This window comes from Ornithorhynchus anatinus, chromosome 12 (assembly GCF_004115215.2).
Source record: "Ornithorhynchus anatinus isolate Pmale09 chromosome 12, mOrnAna1.pri.v4, whole genome shotgun sequence".
NCBI lineage: Eukaryota > Metazoa > Chordata > Mammalia > Monotremata > Ornithorhynchidae > Ornithorhynchus > Ornithorhynchus anatinus.
The window spans coordinates 22,213,235-22,232,559 of record NC_041739.1 but is presented as its reverse complement, the minus strand read 5'-3'; the positions used below and the strand labels follow the sequence as shown (position 1 = coordinate 22,232,559).

The 19,325-nt window shown below is 43.2% G+C and overlaps 1 protein-coding gene across 4 annotated transcripts in view; it reads right to left on the bottom strand.

Annotated features, from left to right (window-relative positions):
• The window catches only part of LRBA (LPS responsive beige-like anchor protein), a 552,105-nt gene that overhangs the window by 1,820 nt on the left and 530,960 nt on the right, over window positions 1–19,325 (bottom strand). For all 4 annotated transcript variants that reach the window (XM_029076638.1, XM_029076639.1, XM_029076640.1 and 1 more), the window contains exons 54-56: window positions 13,640–13,741; window positions 8,490–8,686; window positions 1,142–1,293 (exon numbers count right to left, since the gene is read on the bottom strand). In XM_029076638.1, the coding sequence (XP_028932471.1) occupies window positions 1,142–1,293; window positions 8,490–8,686; window positions 13,640–13,741 (451 nt within the window). The remainder of the gene's footprint in view (window positions 1–1,141; window positions 1,294–8,489; window positions 8,687–13,639; window positions 13,742–19,325) is intronic.

Genomic DNA, 19,325 nt, shown 5'->3' with positions numbered 1-19,325 from the left:
ACCTGATATCTTTGTGTGGATTCAATTCAGGAAACCCCAGGGGTCCGTGAGGCTCAAGAGTCTCACCTCCACCTGCGGCTGAAAAGGGGAATGAGGAATGATCTAAAAGTCTGGAAACTCTGTGTGTGTGTGTCGGGATCACGGTTATTCTTTTTAATGGTATTTGCTAAGTGCCTACTGTTTGCCAGACACTAAGCGCTGGGGTAGGCACACAAGCCGATCAGGTTGGGGACAGTCCCTGCTCTGCATAGGTCCCACAGTCTCAATCCCCATCTTCCAGATGAGGCAACTGAGGCTAGAGAAGTGAAGTGAGTTGCCCAAGGTCACACAACAGATGAGTGGACCAGTACTCAAGTTCCCTTGACTGTACTGTACTCTCCCAAGAGCTTAGTACAGTATGCCATACACAGTAAAATGCTCAGTAAATACCACTGATTGGGGCAGAAGAGATCGGCAGGATCGGAAGTAATCAACCAGTAAGAAGAAAAAAATGCCTCTACCCTTGAAGGGCAGAGGGGAGAGAGGTGCTCTAAAATGAGAAAGGATCTTTTGGCAAGTCAAGCATGGTTTGTAAAAGGTCCCTGAAATCCTCCACTAGCCTCCTACAGACTAGCATTTCCAATGCTGACCTTAATTCCAAGGTCTAAATAAGTTGACCATGGGACTTCCAACCTTCCTGGAGGCCCTTCCCCACAATGAGGCTCAGGTGGACAATGTCTGGCAATCTTACGCTGAAAGTGGGGGCCAGAGGAAAGTGAATTCAGCCTCCTCATGTTGTGCTTTTTCAGAGCTGCCCTCAAAAGGAAAGAGCCTGCTAACTGAGCAAGGGGGAGCAGGCATCAACAACACTAAGAGACCGCTCCAGCTGGTGAGGTTTTCTATCACAAGGGTCAAGCGATGAGGTTTTTAGATGAGAACTCTTTTGACTTGGCGGTTTAAATCATCTCAATAGCCACATGATGTTGGTGTCTCTACACTGTTAGGAAAAACAAATACCATCCTCACTCTGGAATGCTGCTCTTCAAAACCAAACTAACACTGAGCCAGTCTGTGGATGTTGCTCATTGAGTTCTTCAGCCTAGGTGCACGACACCCCAACCCTTGAAATGCTGAGAGAAATTCATGATGAGTAAAACCTCACCTCTGGTCATATGACAGGGCCATGGATCGGATTCCGGCATCACAGCCTGGATAGGCGAAAAGCTGCTTGAGGTCACACACCTGCCAGACCATGATGACACCATTGTCTCCTCCGGTCAGCAGGTACTGGCCATCGCGGCTCAACTGAATCGCCTGAAAGAACAATGTGTCAATGTTCAGGATAGGTGGTCCCCTGATAGATAGGTGGTCCCCTGATAGACAGGTGGTCCCCTGATAGACAACTCTCTCATTCCATTACCAGGCTGAGTAGGTGGCACGAAAGGCAATTGTGAGATTCTTGTTGATGGCATGAGTTTTACAAAAACAAATGAAAGACCTTGGAGAATTCCTCCACGTCGGAATTCAGGGACTTCGTTTAAACTTCATGTTAACTAAAGCCAAGAAACAGGAAATGCAGACCACACAATTCCATCTCATGCAAAATTGGAAAGACCACCCATTCTGTAAATTACAGAGCACAGCCTAATGCCAAGAGAAATAAAAAGCTGTGGAGGAAAATAACTGCAATCTGAAATGATGCAATGAGAAAATCTACTACTGTTAACTGTGACTGGTTGGCCTTTTAGACTTTTTCTTGAAAAGGTATGGCAAAAAAGATCTTCCGTAACCTGAAGGCCAAGAAATGATAAAAGAACATTCTACATAACATCTCTCTGCCACCCTACCCCCAAATCATCTTTTACCTGGCATGTTCTGCATGCAGTTTATTTAATTGTCCCTTTTCAGTTGATTCTAATTGGTTCTGCAAGTAGTTACAGAGTCATTTTAGCTGCTTCCTTGATGCAGAGTCAGACAGAGCACACCGACTTTAAAGTCAGAGAGGACACAGAAAACCCAACACAAGAATTCGTTATGCTATCATACATACCAAAGTACCAAAGACTTTAAGTCTCATCAGCACACTTTAAGAAGGACAGATGTGGAAAAGGTTCAGAGAGGGGCAATTAAAGATTCCTCTGAGGACAGAAAAAAAGGTAAGGGTCCTTCAGGCAGGAAAGTCAAGCCTGAGACGTGACTCATGTTTGAAAATCATTTGGGTACAAACGGGGTCAACAACTTTTGTTGTGAAAATACCATGATGTTAGATGAGGCAGCGTGGCTCAGTGGAAAGAGCCCGGGCTTGGGAGTCAGAGGTCATGAGTTCGATTCCCAGCTCTGCCACTTGTCAGCTGTGTGACTGTGGCAAGTCATTTAACTTCTCTGTGCCTCAGTTACCTCATCTGTAAAATGGGGATTAACTGTGAGCCTCACGTGGGACAACCTGATTACTCCGTATCTCCCCCAGCGCTTAGAACAGTGCTCTGCACATAGTAAGCGCTTAACAAATACCAACATTATTATTATAATGAGGCACCGTTTAAAATGTATAGAGATGCTTTCAGTGGAAAGAACCCTGCTCTGGCAATCAGGAGACTTGGGATCCAATCCTGCTCGCGTCTGACTAACATGGGCAAAGATCGCAAATAATAATTATATTTGTTAAGCGCTTTCTATGTGCCAGTACTGTGCTAATCACTGGGGTAGATACAGGATAATGAGGTCAGACAGAGTCCCTGTCCCTCATGGAGCTGAGTCTGAGTGGGAGGGACAATAGGTATTTAATCCTGGTTTTGCAGATGAGGGAACCGAGGCACAGTGAAATTAAATGCCTTACCTAAGGTCACTCATCAGGTAAGCAGGAGCCAGGATTAGAACTCTAGTCTCCTGACTGTTAGTCCGGTGCTCTGTCCATTGGGCCACGCTGTTTCCCTATACACTTTGCAATGTCCTGCACCCCCGCCTGCTGCCTCCTCACTCGTAGCAGTCCGCGTCCCCCCGCGTCCCAGTAGGGAAGACCCTCTGGGATGGCCAGGCACAGGAGGGAGAAAGAGTGCAAGGGGCAATGGGAAGGTTGCTATAAGGATTTCCTCTTGCACTCCTTCTTGGTCCCAAGCTCTCAGGACTGAGGCTCACCAGCCATTTCTAGCGAGATACTCCATCCATCCTAAACGATAATACATTTAAAATAAATTTCTACCGTGTACTCCCATAAATGTATTACAGACACACCCTGTGAATGAGAGAGAGCTTACTTTCAGATGGTGCAATCCTAACCATCTGTTTGGATGTGACGGAGAAGTCCTGCACTTGACTCGATCTAGCCCACACCACCCTGGGCCTGGAAGGACTGACTGCCTTTCCCCTAGTCTGATGCTCTTGGCCCTCTCTGCACAGACTTGCCCCTTTTGCATCTCGATCTTCCCAAAGCTCCTGCCCCAGGCTCAAAAGCAATCCCCTGCCCAACTGCTGAGTGTCAGTCAGGCTGGGGCATCATCTCCTCATTCATCATTCACTCAATAGTATTTACTGAGCGCTTACTGTGTGCAGGGCACTGTACTAAGCACTTGGAATGTACAATTGGGCAACAGATAGAGACAATCCCTGCCTAATAACGGGCTCACAGTCTAAACGGGGGAGACAGCAAAGCAACACAGTCCTCGCCGCCCACTTGATGGGGCTGCTTCACTCTGTCACCAGAGGGCTTGCCCTCCCCGCTTGCGTGGGCCCCACTTCAGTTCACCAGCAGCTGCCCCCATCCACTTTCCTCCTCTCATGACCAGGGAAACCGTGTTGCGATCAGCCTGGCCCCAACGATGGTGACCTGACTGTGTTCTGAGATCTCATTATTGGGTATCCTGTCTAAATAGGCTTCCTAATTAGGCTAAGCAACCCTGCCAACGGCCTGGATGTTTAATGTTCTGCCCGCACATAAAGAACACTTTCTCCCTGACTCAAGAGCTTTATTGGAATTGTATTCCTTTAGATTTATTAAACAAAATAATGAAACAAAATTGATAATCCATTCTGAAGAAACTGAAGTTTTTAATCATGCAGAGGGGAGGGGAAGGAACCAACCTTTCTTTCTGGGAAAGGGGCCGGATGGTCAGGGAGGAGATATCAATCTTTCTGAAAGTGCACGTACTTGAAAACGGGATAATTGAACGTCCCCTATGCCTAGTCAGTTCTTTCCTCTTGAAACTGCAGCTTATTCTTAGAAACGCAAAATGTATTCTATCACAAATGAGAAAAAGCTGAAGATGAAAGACGACTACACATGGGGGTATCCAGATCTTATAGACTAAGTAAAAATATTAAAAAGATTTTTCATTGTAAGTAAAATCAATATCCATTTTTCCTTCATTTCACAAATGGCAATCTCCCGAGGCTGTTTTGAAATTGCAATGAAGGCCATGACAAATAATTATTTGCTACACTTATAAAATTCAGCTGATGAAAATCCATTAACCTTATGGTCATGGTTCACTTGAGTTTTATTCTTGGGGCTTTTTATTGGAGAAATGCTATATTAAAAGGCAAATTAAAGCTATTAATCTTTAACCCTTCCTTCTACCCAAGATTCCCAACGACTCTGGTGATCTTTAGACTAGAGATGGGCTTCCCAGGAGGTAGTTTGACCAATATCCAAGCCAAATCACATGCTTGTCAAGAAGAGGAGGTGGTTGAGCTTTTAATAATAATGATAGCATTTGTTAAGCACTATGTGCCAAGCACTGTTCTAAGCGCTTGGGTGGTGGTAGTGGGGCGAAATACAAAGTAATCAGGGTCGTCCTTTGTGGGGCTCACAGTCTTAATCCCCATTTTAAAGATGAGGTAACAGGCACAGAGAAGTTAAGCGACTTGCCCAAAGTCACACAGCTGACAAGTGGCAGAGCAGGAATAGAACCCATGACCTCTGTCTCCCAAGCCTGGGCTCTTTCCACGGAACCACACTGTGGCATTTATTAAGTACGTACTATGTGCCAAGCCCTATACTAAGCACCGGGGTAGATACGAGATAATTAGGTCTGGCTCGGTCCCTGTTCCACACGGGGCTCACAGTCTAAGTAGGAGGAAGAACTGGTATTGAGTCCCCATTCTACAGATAAGGAACCTGAGGTACGGCTCGCCCAAGGTCGCCCAATGGGCAAGGGGTGGAGCCGGGATTAGAATCCAGGACATCTGACTCCCAGGCCCTCACTCTTTCCACTTTGGCAGGTTGTTGGGATCACCAGGGGGAGTGACGGGCTAGGGATGAGGGGATAGATCCCTCTCGCTGCTCTGAGGCCCCTGCTCCGCACTACAGCTCGCCTGCCTGCACACTATGTGCTTCTCTCAATGGCAAACTTTCTCTGGAAACTTCCCTCCGAGTGGGGCCTAAAAAGGGCTGCCGCGGTCATCTTCCCCTTCCTACAGGCGTCTGCATAACTGCTCTGCCTGATCTGGTTTTCAAATGACCCCGCTGCCGCCGATTCAGAGCTCTCCCTGTGAACCCGCCAGCTCTGGCCGAGAGACGCCGCTACTCTTTCGCGTTTCCAAACAGTCTCAGGAAAGGAAAATAAATGAGTTCCGGGGGGGGGAACATGGTGGATGGCCTTTGTTTGGGATAAAATAACTTTGCTGCTCTGTGTTGGCTGCCTACTTAGGTTTAAGTTATTCATTAAGGCATCCAAAGAGTGCGTGGTCGATGCACTACGATGTGCTGTTAACCGAAGTGCCACCGAGCAAAACAACACTTAAAATAAAACAGGTGGAAAGCACTGATTGGGGCCGGAGGTTCCCCAGGCATGGCCTGGGTCTCTCGGTGGTTCCTCAGCCCCCGGTCTATGAGGAAGCCGACCGGATTTCTGCCCCAAACTGAGGACAGGAAGCTGCCGTCTCGACTGACAGGCTACCTCCTAAGCCTCGAAGAAGAGGAAATGAGTCTCCAAACTTTGCCCACCGTGCCCCCAACCCTGCAGCCCAGATTTCCTTTCCTCCTTCCTTTTTCCCAGGCAGCTAGCAGTGAAAATGTCAAGGTGCGGAGCCCGCGGCCAGGCACCGCTCATTTTAAACACTCCTGCTTTAATCACACGGTTGCCACTTCTGGGTTTGGGTGATAAAGTGCAGAGGCTTTGGGAAAAAGGTTGTGGATTGTGTTAGCCTAAAACCCAACAGGGACTGCTGCAAAGGGGAGGGGGGAATGTGTCTGGAGGGAGAGGAGCAGAGAGGGGAAGGTACATATGTGCACGAATGGTCTGCAGAGAGCAGAACTACTAGTGCCTCAAGCTACAGCAGTCCCTGAGCTTTTGCTTGTGACTGAAACACTACAGAAATTGTTTACGCCAGCAAGGGATTTCAAGGTATTTTACAGATTTATTAGCGTAGCTGACAACATAATCGCAACTGAAAGTGACAGATTATCAACATTATTATGTTAAAGAAAAGGGGAAGAGAAAACCCTCTGATGTGTGCTTGGTTTAAATGGGGTATCAGGGGGAAGAGGGAGCAAAAAAAGAGGAGTCCCTGAATGCCTGGACTTGGAACAGAGAGAAGCAGAGCAATGTAAAAGAATCAAGGAATGGGGACAATGGACAGGGTTTATTTTAGTGCCTTAGTACAAGGGCACATGAGTCACCACCATTTCTCCTGAGTTAACTGTCAGCATCTCTGTTTGGCAGCCCCAAGAGCAACCGGGAACATCCTGGTCTTGGGAAAGGATAAGTTCACTTACGAAATCATATCCAGGCTGGACTTAACTCACACGGCAAAATTTGAAAGGCATAAATGGCAAAAATGGGGGGCAGGTGGTGGGGGTTATATTGCTCGGGGTGAGCAGTAATCTGAACTCCCAAGAAGGCATTTCAAATTCAGATATACATTTTGCTAATTGAAATATGAAAAGCCTTGACCGTTTGGGTCGGCCAGTGGTTTTGTGTTCTCGGGTCAATACGAGCTCTCGCTTTGGGGAAATAAAAAATTGAATTTTCTTGGAAATTCAATTTTTCTTACTGTATAATGAATGAGAGAGCATTATGATGTGGGACAGGAGCCAAAGGAGCGACTACTGAGTGACTTGGGAGTATACGCACTTAAACTGCAATTAAAACAAGAGTTCTCATCTCTATCTCCATTCTTTTCCCATACATCATCAGCTAAGAGCAGTTTTTCAATCTCCTTTCCTTTTTTCGCCTTCCCAGCACCCCACCATTATAGCAATAAAGGACCTGGAAACCTGAGAGACCTCACCCAATTCAATCCTGCAGGATGATGTTCTTGCATTCAGAGAAAGCATTAGATTAAGAGTAGCTGCTGGCCCGATGACTAGAAAAGCTAGAGAGATATTCATCTGCTACTGTTCAGGGAGTTGGGCAACTTCCCAACTTTCACTATCAGTAGTCGTGTGACCTATTTTATTCTGAAACACTGTTCTAGGCACCAGGTCTGTGGTCTGTTACCTCAACAACCTCAGTGTTGAGGGTAAAAGGGAAGAAAAGAGGAGAAGAAGCTGATCTCATGGCTGGAAAGCAAAGGAAAAAATGTGGCACGCCTCAGTGGAAGAGCTACATTGGGCTATGAGGGAGGAGCCCCCAAAATAACCCCATAAGAATTTTTTTCCTCCTTTATCCTAATGGAGAATGCCCATGGTTAGAACATTACTGCTCTGAAATAAACCCAACAAGAAAGTCCCCTCCCCAGCCCTTTTTTCTTTTTCTTCTTTATTAAAAGTAACAGAGATCTTTAGCTAATTCAAAACATATCCAAATTTAATATCTTGGCAATCTACACCCTCCTGACATTAAGGACATATTGTAGGCACCGTGCAATCGTGAAGAAGTTTGGCCTGTTGGATAAAGCACAGGCCTTGGAAGTCAGAAGGACCTGGGCTTTCATCCCAGCTCTGCCACTTGTCTGCTTTGTGACCTTGGACAAATCACTTAACTTCTCTAGTTACCTCATCTGTAACAGGGATTAAAACAGGGATTAAACTGAACCCCATGTAGGACATGGACTGTGCAACCTGATTATCTTCTATCTAACCCCAGCGTTTAGAACAGTGCCTGGCACACAGTAAGCATGTAAAAAAGCAAAACAAAAAAACCATAAAAAAATAAAAGTTAGGGGTGCTAATGATAAATACCAACAAAAATGGTTATTATTATTGTCAAGGCACAATGGAAAATGCATTCATTTTGAAATGAGCAATTTTCCTCAAACATGTAATTTCATTTCAATTTGTCACTTGAGGAGAAGAAAATATTTTGCAAGTGGTTCAGATATACTAAAATCCAGGGTAGCTAGCCCAGAAAAAAATTCATTTCACAAGTCATGTGCAAACCTGTCACTGCTGGGGAATAACCATTACATTCATCATAGAATTTCCAATGAGTTAGGTTGCTCAGACCAACTTTTACCAAATGCTTTTACCTTTGACACAAATGTGGATCTCAGAAATTGCAGGACATATCTTCCTCCGTAAATAACACTCTTTAAAGCCCATCCCTAGGTAAAAATCTCACGTTGTCACTCACCCTTATTTTGTCGTCTGTTTCCATAATGGCCTGAAGTTTCCCATTCACACTGAATATACAGAAAAGGCCACTTTCATAGTATATGACGCAATGACCCTCTCTGGAAGCCTGGATGAGTTTTGGTCTTAAGAAGTTCTCAGGACCCTCCAAAGTCCTCAGTAGGTCTCCATTCATAGAATGTATGAGGCATGGTCCTTCTGATAAAAGAAAAGAAATAAAAACCATGGATGGTCTGTCTCAGCAATAGTTAAGATACACGAGTCTGTGCTATGAAGTAGTACCACCTACTTACTAAACGATTGTTCTACCTTTATGCTCACTCAATCAAAATAAGTTCTTATAATGGGTCTTTTATGTGATTTCTGCAAAATTAAGCAATATTTTCCCTTTGAAAGCAGTTGGAACAGCTATATTCTAGCAGCAGGGGCATCTTGTATGATTCCTTAAAAATGTAATTTGGGATGTAAATTAGTTTCAGAAGTCTTGGTCCAAGTCCCTTCAGGGCACTCACTCCATATCCTGCTAGAGGGTCCACACATTCCAACGACTCCCAGCTGCTCCCTTCCCCTCCTCTTTTGAGTTCCACTGAGTAGACTTCCAGAAGCCTCTGGGCGGAGGGGCAGTTATAAAAGAGTGGGGAACAACTGATACTCAGAAAAGGGAACTCAACCGATACTTTGATGACACTTTCAGAGATGTAGAATTTTTCGTGACTTGGAGGAAAGAGCACAGGCCTGGGAGACAGAGAACATGGGTTTCAATCCCAGCTCTTTCACTTGCCAGTTGGGTCACTCTTTGGTTCCTCAGGTTCATCAACTGTAAAATGGGGATTAAATATCTGTTCTGCTTTCTACTTAGACTGTGAGACCCAGGAGGGACAGGGACTGTGTCTCATCTCATTATCCTTTTTTTAAGGCATTTGTTAAGTGCTCTACTAAGTGCTGGGGTAGATAACAAGCCAATCAGATTGCACACAGTCCCTGTCCCACATAGGGTTCACAGTCTTAATCCCCATTTTACATATGAGGTAACTGAGACACAGACAAGTTAAGTGACTTGCCCAAGGTCACAAGGCAGACAAGTGGCAGAGCTGGGATTAGAACCCAGGTCCTTCTGACACCCAGGCCCACACTCTATCCAGTAGATTACACTGCTTTTCACATAGATCTATCTTTATCTATACAGCACTTAGTATGGTGCTTAGCACAAAATAAGTGCTTAACAAATACCACATTTGTTAAAATTATTACTAAGAGAAAACAACCTTTTCATATTTAAAAGATGCAGAAGTGATCTAAAGCAAACACATAAACCAATACAGACTATCTTTATTCTTTCAATGAAGTAGAAGATGAAATGAAATGACTGGCTTCATTAGGCAGCTTGGGTTGAATAACACCTTGGTGTGCTGTAAAATACTAACATCATTAGTTGAAAAATCAATGTTACACATTCTTTCCTTCCCTAAACCCCACCTTCCACTCTATAAATCACACTCTTTGCCCACCCCCATACCTTTTAGCTTTATGAGGATGAAAAAAACCCCACCCCAAAACAGTAAGTTCACTTTCCTCTCCTCCTAGCCTGCCAAATGCTCAAACTACAGCTCCCATAAATCACTTCACAGATCTCCCCTTTTGGCCAGGAAGGAAAGGTCCCTTTCCAGTCCCCTTGGCACTATGATATCCTCCTGGGCAGCTGGAAAACTTTCTCCTTGCCTGGCTCTTTGGAAATCCAGCCAAGGCCCTCAGCAATTCTGCAGCCACTCTTTCAGGGGCTCCTCAATTGCAAGTCAGTGCTTTGCTGAACCAAGTGGCTTTGAGGGGCTTAGCAGGGGCTTAGGAGGTCCCTTTATTCATCTCCCCTCCCAGTTCCACAGCACTTTATGTATCTATCTGTAATTTACTTATTTGTATTAATGTCTGGCACCCCCTCTAGACTAATAATAATAATAATAATAATAATGTTGGTATTTGTTAAGTGCTTACTATGTGCCGAGCACTGTTCTAAGCGCTGGGGTAGACATAGGGGAATCAGGTTGTCCCACGTGGGGCTCACAGTCTTAATCCCCATTTTACAGATGAGGGAACTGAGGCACGGAGAAGTTAAGTGACTTGCCCACAGTCACACAGCCGACAAGTGGCAGAGCTGGGATTCGAACTCATGAGCCCTGACTCCAAAGCCCGTGCTCTTTCCACTGAGCCACGCTGCTTCTCCAAGCTCACTATGTGTAGGAAATGTGTTTATTGTTATACCGTACCCTCCCAAGCGGTTATTACAGTGCTCTGCAGACAGTATGCACTCAATAAATACGATTGATTGACAGGTCAGAAGGGAGGGGACTGGTTGGTGTGACTTGGAGATGTCCAATAAACGGTTAATTCTGCCCAAGAAGTAAAAGAGTCAGGTTTGCACTTAGAACAGTGCCTGGAACAGAATAAGCGCTTAACAAATACCATTACTATTATGCTGGTACCCACTATGTGTATGAGGTTGACACTTGGCCAAACTGAGAACCACTAAGCCTAGACACTTGGAAACGGGTTTAATGAGTGTCAAACATGGATTTGGCTTTCTACGATCCAGTGAAGTACAACTGAACATCATGCTCTTGGCGAAGAAAAATCAACTTTGCCTATATCGCTAGCAGGACCAAATGAGTACATCTGAAGACTCAAAACTGAATTATACATTTGACACAGGTGTGAAGGATTCACACAGGTGAGTGATTGGAGGAAGTGTGCAGCAATACACTACTGCTTTCGTTAAACTGCTCTGAGGTCACAGAATGTGTGGATGGAGGAAAAATACAGAATGGTTATTATTCCTGTCAAGGGATGAGGTCAAAAGTGGTCATCTGCTCTCTGCTGAGGCTGCACAAGAGCCTCAGCTGAAATTAGTTACAAGAACCATTTAAGCACTCACCCAGGGCAGTTTTGGTTGCATGTCTTTCAGTAAACCTAACTTTCTTGGAAGCTTCAATAAACTCTAAAAGAAAGACTACTATATTAAAGGAGGGCAATTTCAGTCATTTTGTCTAGTCGGTTAAAAACAAAGAATTGGTATTCAATTGCTTTTGCCTTGGAGGAAGGAGGTGAAAAAACAAAACAAAAAAATCACATCACCTCTCTGATTAGTCCTTACTTACAATTATTATAGAAGGGGAAGACAGAATGGAAAAACTGAACTATTTTGTGTAGCTAAGTGCCTGCACCCAACAGACATACACTAACTACTACTGCTGTTGATGATGATGGTAATGATGATGAACAACAATATCACCAAGGCCTCTGGCAAATCTCCCTGTGGTTCCCAGGCCAAAGTTCTGCAAACAAAGCAAATGGCCTGGTAAAACTGGGTATTTTATTAGCTTGACTCACAGCTTCCTGGATATGGCCTTGGGCAAGCCACTTAACCCTCTGCAATGTCCATTGCAGAAATTGATCGCTCCAAGATGCATATCTAGGCTAAAGTCACTTGCTCTTCTCTCCCCTCATCTCCAAGGTGGGTATGGGTCCACTTATAGTGGGTATTCTTGGTCCAAGGTAACATCAAAAGATCTAACTCAGTGCTTGCTAGCCACTGTCCATTCAGAAAGCCCAAAAGAGGTGCCACCTAAGCACTAAAATACAATCTCCTGTAACATTTTTGTAGGGAATTTATATACCCTATTATTTAAGTAGGGAATTAGATATGTATCCCTTTTCCTTCTTCCACAGATTTTAGTAGTTGTCTCCTCTCTAGATTGTAAACTCCTTGAAGGCAGGGATCATTTCTACTAACTAAACTTACTCAATCCAGCACTCTAATATGGTATTCTGCACACATGAAGCTCATTAACTACTGGTGATTGTTTGAGAACAGATTACTCTATGGCCCCCATCTTGGAATATGCATCCATTTCAGGGAGGGCCTGGGATCTTAGACCAGTTCAAATCCCCAACTCAGACTGGATCAGAATACAATAATCTTTTTTTAATATACATTAAAAAACAGGTATCTGTTAAGCACTTACTATGTGTCAAGCACTTTTCTAAGTGCTGGGGTAGATACATGTTAAAACAGGTTAGATACAGTCCTTTTTCCACATGGGGCTCACAGTCAAAGCAGGAGGAGAAAGAGATTTTGAGGTGTCCTCTCCCCCACATTTTGCAGTTGAGAAAACTGAGGCATAAAGAAGTTGTGACTTGCCAAGATCATGCAGCAGACGGTAATAATAATTATTATTATGGTATTTGTTAAGTGCTTACTATATACCAAGCACTGTTCTAAGGGCTAGGGTAGATGCAAGTTAATCAGGCTGGATTGCAGTCAATTCCCATTTTACAGATGAGGTAACTGAGGCACAGATAAGTGACTTGTCCAAGGCACACAGCAGTGGCAGAACCAGGATTAGAACCCAGATCCTCTGGCTTCTAGGCCCAAGCTTTAATCACTAGGGCACGCTGCTTCCCACTAGGCCATGGCGCTTTCTTGACAGACCCATTAGGAAAGACGAGCCCGTTGTTGGGTGGGGATTGTCTCTATTTGTTGCCAAATTGTACTTTCCAAGTGCTTAGTACAGTGCTCTGCACACAGTAAGCGTGCAATAAATGCTATTGATTGAATGAATGAATGAAATAATATGATACCAAACAACAGAAAAGTCAAAGTTCTGAGTCCAACAAGTGGAATGGTAACTGAGACTAAATGCCGCCACCCAAGTCAGAGCCTAGTTCTCAAAGTTCTCAAATTTGAAGCTTCCTGAAAGTGACACTTTCACAGGTCCATCTTTGGGATTGTTTGTTGTGGGCAGGAAATGTCACTGTTTATTGTTATATTGTACTTTTCCAAGTGCTTAGTACAGTGCTCTGCACACAGTAAGCGCTCAATAGATACGATCCAAGGAATGAATGATGGACCCATTTCCCAAGGGCTTCTTCAGACTAGGAATAACAAGCTGTGACAAGCCAGTGACCTTCGCATTCTCAACTCCCTTAAGCAGAGTTAGCTCCTCATTCCTGTTTAAGGAAGCTAAGACAGAGGGAGAACACTGCCTATTGAAAACAATGCAATTATTTGCATTAAATGGTTTGAGTTCTTCAGAAAAAATGCTCTATCATTTGTCAGGTGGCTTTTCATTTGATTACAACAGGAAATAGATACCTTACCTTTAGAACCACTTAATACCAGGCCGAGTTCAGCACAAACTGTAGCACAAGTGATCTCATAGTCATGACCAGTCAAAATAGCTCGAGGAGTAGCAACTTGACCTTCAAAGAGAAAGAACAGATCATAAGAACAATTCACTCATTCAGTCGTACTTGTTGAGCGCTTACTGGGTACAGAGCACTGTACTAAGTGCTTGGAAAAGTACAATACAATAATAAACAGTCGTTCCCTGCCCACAACAAACTTACTTAAGTCATCTCAAAAAATTAGTTTTTCCCAGTAACTTGCCAGAAATAACCTTTTTCCCCACCTAAAATCCCAATTGGTGCTTGAATTTTCAATGAGCATATCTACCTAAGCAGTGATACAGTCATTATTCCCCAGTTCTGGGTGAATTCTATGTTTGAAATAGTCAGTCGAGAACTGGCTTCATTGGAGAATTATTCCATAAGAGAAAATGGCGGTTAAGGAAGGAAAATGGTACAGAAATGCCACCTAACTGCACTCTGGTCCTTCACTCTGCATTTTGTGCTTGCCACTGAGCTCGGTTTTAGTAGGCATTTCTCCTTGGCTCAGAATCGGGATTATTGGAGTTACTGCCCTCCCCATAACAAGCAGTTCTAAGATCTCATTTGATAAGTAGTTCTGCAGATGATGGACAGACATGATCACCGGCTCTATTTTACTGCGGACTATATGAAGATTTCCTGTTAAGGACAGCATCTGTAGGTCACGTCTTCAAGGATAAGCCAACATTTTCTTTCTGCTGTGGCCTCACTTTGAAAGGAAATTACTCAGACATCTCTTCCCAGAAAAAATAATACCACGATTAAGCATAACTCAACATTTTTAAGATCTTTTTATTGGGAAGATCATGAGTAAGGCGAGTAATGCTGGGTTATCCAGAAGGATCAAGGTACCGGCTTAGTGGAACCATTTGAGGTAAACCGCGGTGAAGCCGTACGCCAGGCTGAATGCCAACCTCACCAGCTCCTCTGCAGAAGTCAGCTGGATTTAGAGACAGTGGTGATAGGTCTACAACAAAGTGGGTCCCGGATAGTAATAATAATTATGGTATTTGTTAAGCACTTACTATGTGCCAAGCACTGTTCTAAACACCGGGGAAGACACAAGGTAATCAGGGTGTCTCACGTGGGGCTCACAGACTTAATCCCCATTTTACAGACGAGGTAACTGGGGCACAGAGAAGTTTCTTGGCTTGCCCAAGGTCACAAAGCACACATGTGGCAGACCCGGAATTAGAACTCAGTCCTTCTTACTCCCAAGCCTGTGCTCTATCCCATAGGCTACACTGTTTCTCTTTTTCCCTACAGAACTACTGTTGTAGTGCAAATTAACAGGAAAGGACCCCAAGAATCAACGCATAGTTTTCCAGGGATGGCGGCACACAATTTACTGCTCCCTGGACAACGGGGTCAGGGATTCAGCAACTGACAGTGTCACTGAGGCGAACAACAATGGAGCACATGGAGGTGAAAGGGTGGACTATCATCTTTGCTGAAGCTGCATTCTTGTTTTTCAAAGTACACTTGATTTTCTCAAACAAGAAAGGAATAGGAATATTCTCTCCTCCACTCCTTCCCCCTAATCCCCGCCCCCACCTCCCAAGAGTATCAAACATTTGGGTAAGAGACAAACAGAAGCACATTCTGGAAGCAACTCTGAGCTAAATAAGTAACCATAACAATCTCAGAAACATAGTCAAGATGAACATGTGTGAGTTCTCACAATCTAAAAACCTATAAATACTTTATCTCTTCCCCAGGGGTTTTCTCCACATCCCTCTTGCAGAACTCCTACATACCAATGAGAGTACACTGTTATTTTTAAAATTACAGATGAATTATTTGGTCTAATTGCTTCAAATGGCAGACTTTTATCAATCATTACAACAATTCAGTCCTAGGGAATAATTTTTGATGATGTGGTGCTACTTCTATTTTGTTGTGGGAAAGAAGAGATTTGTATTTCCAAGTTGACTGCGCCAGGTTGACTCTGCCAGATGTTTGGGAGAAAAATTAAATGATAAATTAAAACCCTGAAAGTATGATTTCAAATAAAAACAAAGGGAAGATGGATTGCAAGGAGGTAAAGGGAAATAATTGGTTTATCACAACACAAACATACCCACACAATCTATTTGCATGTGTAAATTCAAGAATATCTTTTGGAGTTCTAAAATGACTCTGCTGCACATTTTTTTAACAGGGACTATTCAGGGTATTGGCCAGAGGCCTTGGAAACTTACCCAGTTCATATTATCCCTAGAACTACAATTTTTGTAATGTCAATACTTAAATCTGAACTTTATTTAAGCTTATAGTTGTGGATCCAATTCATTAAAACTTTAAAAACCACAGTACTTCTATTTACAACCCATATGCATACATAAATGTGCATTTTAAATACAGGTAGTCATTTCTGCTATAAAGCACTTTGAATATAACGTTATGGAAGTAAATATTACCTGTACTTGTTCATTTGTAAATAAATACTTATGTCTGTATTTATTTAGGCCCAGTCTCAGCATTTGTCCATAGGTGCACATTCAATATTTCCATGTCCACCTTCCCGTTAGAGGATGAATGACTGGTGCTCCTGTTGTACCTCCCGAGCACTCAGTAGCATGCACTACACTCAGTAGGTGTTCAGTAAATACCATTATTACTGCTACTCCTATTAGGAAATGTCCTTCTAGCAGGGTGAGCCTGTTCTAAGAACATCGTGACCCACAGGTTAGCACAAAAATATTCAGTGTATGAAAAAGGGGTTTTATGCATCACATAGCACCAATAAAGGCATAACCTTCTCTGGCTCAGCCTTACTGTTCTGTTCCATCCAGGGCATTGTTTCTTTGTGCTTTCTACAACCTTGCTGGATTTAATACAGTAAAATAACGAGCGGCGAATGTGTACAGTATTTTGCCAGTGGTGGACAGAACAACAAATTTGTACTGGAAAGTGTCAGTCACAGTAGAATCTTTGAACTATCTACCCCCACAATTCATCAATTCTCATTCAATTAGTAATTCTAATTGCACAATTTTCCCATAACATGAGATTCTGTATAACTATCACATTATAGCAGAAATGACTGTACTTCATTTATTCCCTAGAATATTCACAAAATACTATGGAGAACATTTTTTTTCTAAACCATATAGTATTTAAGTAGGCCCTAATCTCTAAATAAATAACTGTTAAATTCTACAGCTTTTGTTTCATATAAAGTTTGGCAAAGTATCCCAAGAGTCCAGGAAGTATGCCAGACAGTACAGGAAAAAAAAATTAAAAGCAGAATGTTAGACCATGGTCATTCAGGTCTTCTCACGTGACTGATTTCACTAACATTCACTGAATTTTTGGAGAAAGTTTGCTCTCCTGAGCTTTCCTCTCCTAGAGTAAATGTAGAAAGTATCATCTGAAATCAAAGACATAGCATCATATTGTGAGGGAGGCCTATACTGTCAGGATTCAACTTGGAAAAAGAAACTGGTAAAGTTATACTGTTGTTCACAACACAACTTTTACAAACAGCCTCTCGGTGGTAGGAAATCCAGCTTTTCCATTCCACCTCTCTTTTGCCCTTCCATGGATCCCAATATGTGACTTACTCTTATGTATTAAACATATATTTTCCAAATGGTGAAAGAATAATAATAATACTAATAATGATGGTATTTATTAAGCACTTACTATGTGTCAAACACTGTTCTAAGCGCTGGGGTAGATACAAAGTAATCAGGTTGTCCCATGTGGAGCTCAAAATCTTAATCCCCATTTTACAGATGAGGTAACTGAGGCACAGAGAAGTTAAGTGACTTGCTCAAAGTCACACAGCTGATAAATGGTGGAGCCGGGATTATTCATTCAGTTCATTCAATAGTATTTATTGAGCGCTTACTATGTGCAGAGCACTGTACTAAGCACTTGGGATGAACAAGTCGGCAACAGATAGAGACAGTCCCTGCCGTTTGACGGGCTTACAGTCTAATCGGGGGAGACGGACAGACAAGAACAATGGCACTAAACAGCGTCAAGGGGAAGAACATCTCATAAAAACAATGGCAACTAAATAGAATCAAGGCGATGTACAATTCATTAACAAAATAAATAGGGTAACGAAAATATATACAGTTGAGCGGACGGGTACAGTGCTGTGGGGATGGGAAGGGAGAGGTGGAGGAGCAGAGGGAAAAGGGGAAAATGAGGCTTTAGCTGCGGAGAGGTAAAGGGGGGATGGCAGAGGGAGTAGAGGGGGAAGAGGAGCTCAGTCTGGGAAGGCCTCTTGGAGGAGGTGATTTTTAAGTAAGGTTTTGAAGAGGGAAAGAGAATCAGTTTGGCGGAGGTGAGGAGGGAGGGCGTTCCAGGACCGCGGGAGGACGTGACCCAGGGGTCGACGGCGGGATAGGCGAGACCGAGGGACGGCGAGGAGGTGGGCGAGGAGGTGGGGAGGTGGGATTAGAACCCATGACCTCTGACTCCCAAGCCCATGCTCTTTCCACTAAGTCATGCTGCTTGTGCTTGATAGGGTGAATGTTTTGTTTTGAATCTACTTGGTGTTCAAAAATTGTAATTCTTATTTTTGAGTCACTTCTACTGATCTTCCGACAGCTTTTAGTTAGGTGTGTACACAGGTTCGAGTACATGAAGTGCTCAAAACTCTAGCCCCACAAAGAGAGCAGCAGATGGAAGTTAGTACCACATGGACTTAAATTTAATGGGCAAAAACTATTTAAAGCTCGCAGGATTCTTGAGGGACTTGAAAGACATTATTAGACAGCAGTGGGGAAAAAGAAAGATTTTTAGAAGCTTGTAAAAAGTTCCTTTTATTTCCTCCCTAGAGTCACATTGTCATGACTTTGCCTAAAAGATCAGCAAATGGCCATATTATAATAATCCACAGAAGGTCAATTTTCTACATGGTGCACATGCTTCTGGAATTTTGATAGAGTGTTCTTTGGTAGGCGGGGCATGGAAAAGGGGGATTGAGAGTATGTGAAGGAAAAGATTGAAGGAAGGCAAGTAAAAGAAAATATAGCATCCCTATAGTTTATTTTGGTAGAGCAGGCATCCACTAGGGGAATTACCCTAAACCTACCATGTCCAACCTATTTATACAACCGATTTGTCTTGAAAATAAATATAGATGGATTAGGAAGATAGTGGCCATATTCTCCCAAGGAATCTCAAGCTACCACAGCTCTCTTATGAACTCCCTAACCAAATACAGCATCGTGAAGCAGGGAAGAGACCAAAATTCATTATTTCAGGTTGGATTTCTGGGTAAAGATGTGTAGTATTCAGAGTACACGAACAGCTCAACTGCTGCTTTTTGAGATTATAACAGATCTCTTTAAAATATTTTTAGAGGGTTACAGTTAAAGACATTTTTCATCACCTTCAATAATGCAATGTTCTTTTTGCCACCGGTTTAAGGGGCATCACTTGAAACTTGCAATTTTTTTTCCCCCAAAGGAGACCAGGCCTCTATAACTGTCTTTGAAAAGCTGGCTGACTTCAAAGGAAAAACTATCTTTGTCCCTTAAGCAGGTTTATGACTTTTGATGCAAATCCTAACTAAGCACTGAAAAGACTACTCAGTGCATCTTTATGGAGCTCTTTAAAGGAAGATGAACAGGTCAAATGAGATTAAAGATAGTCC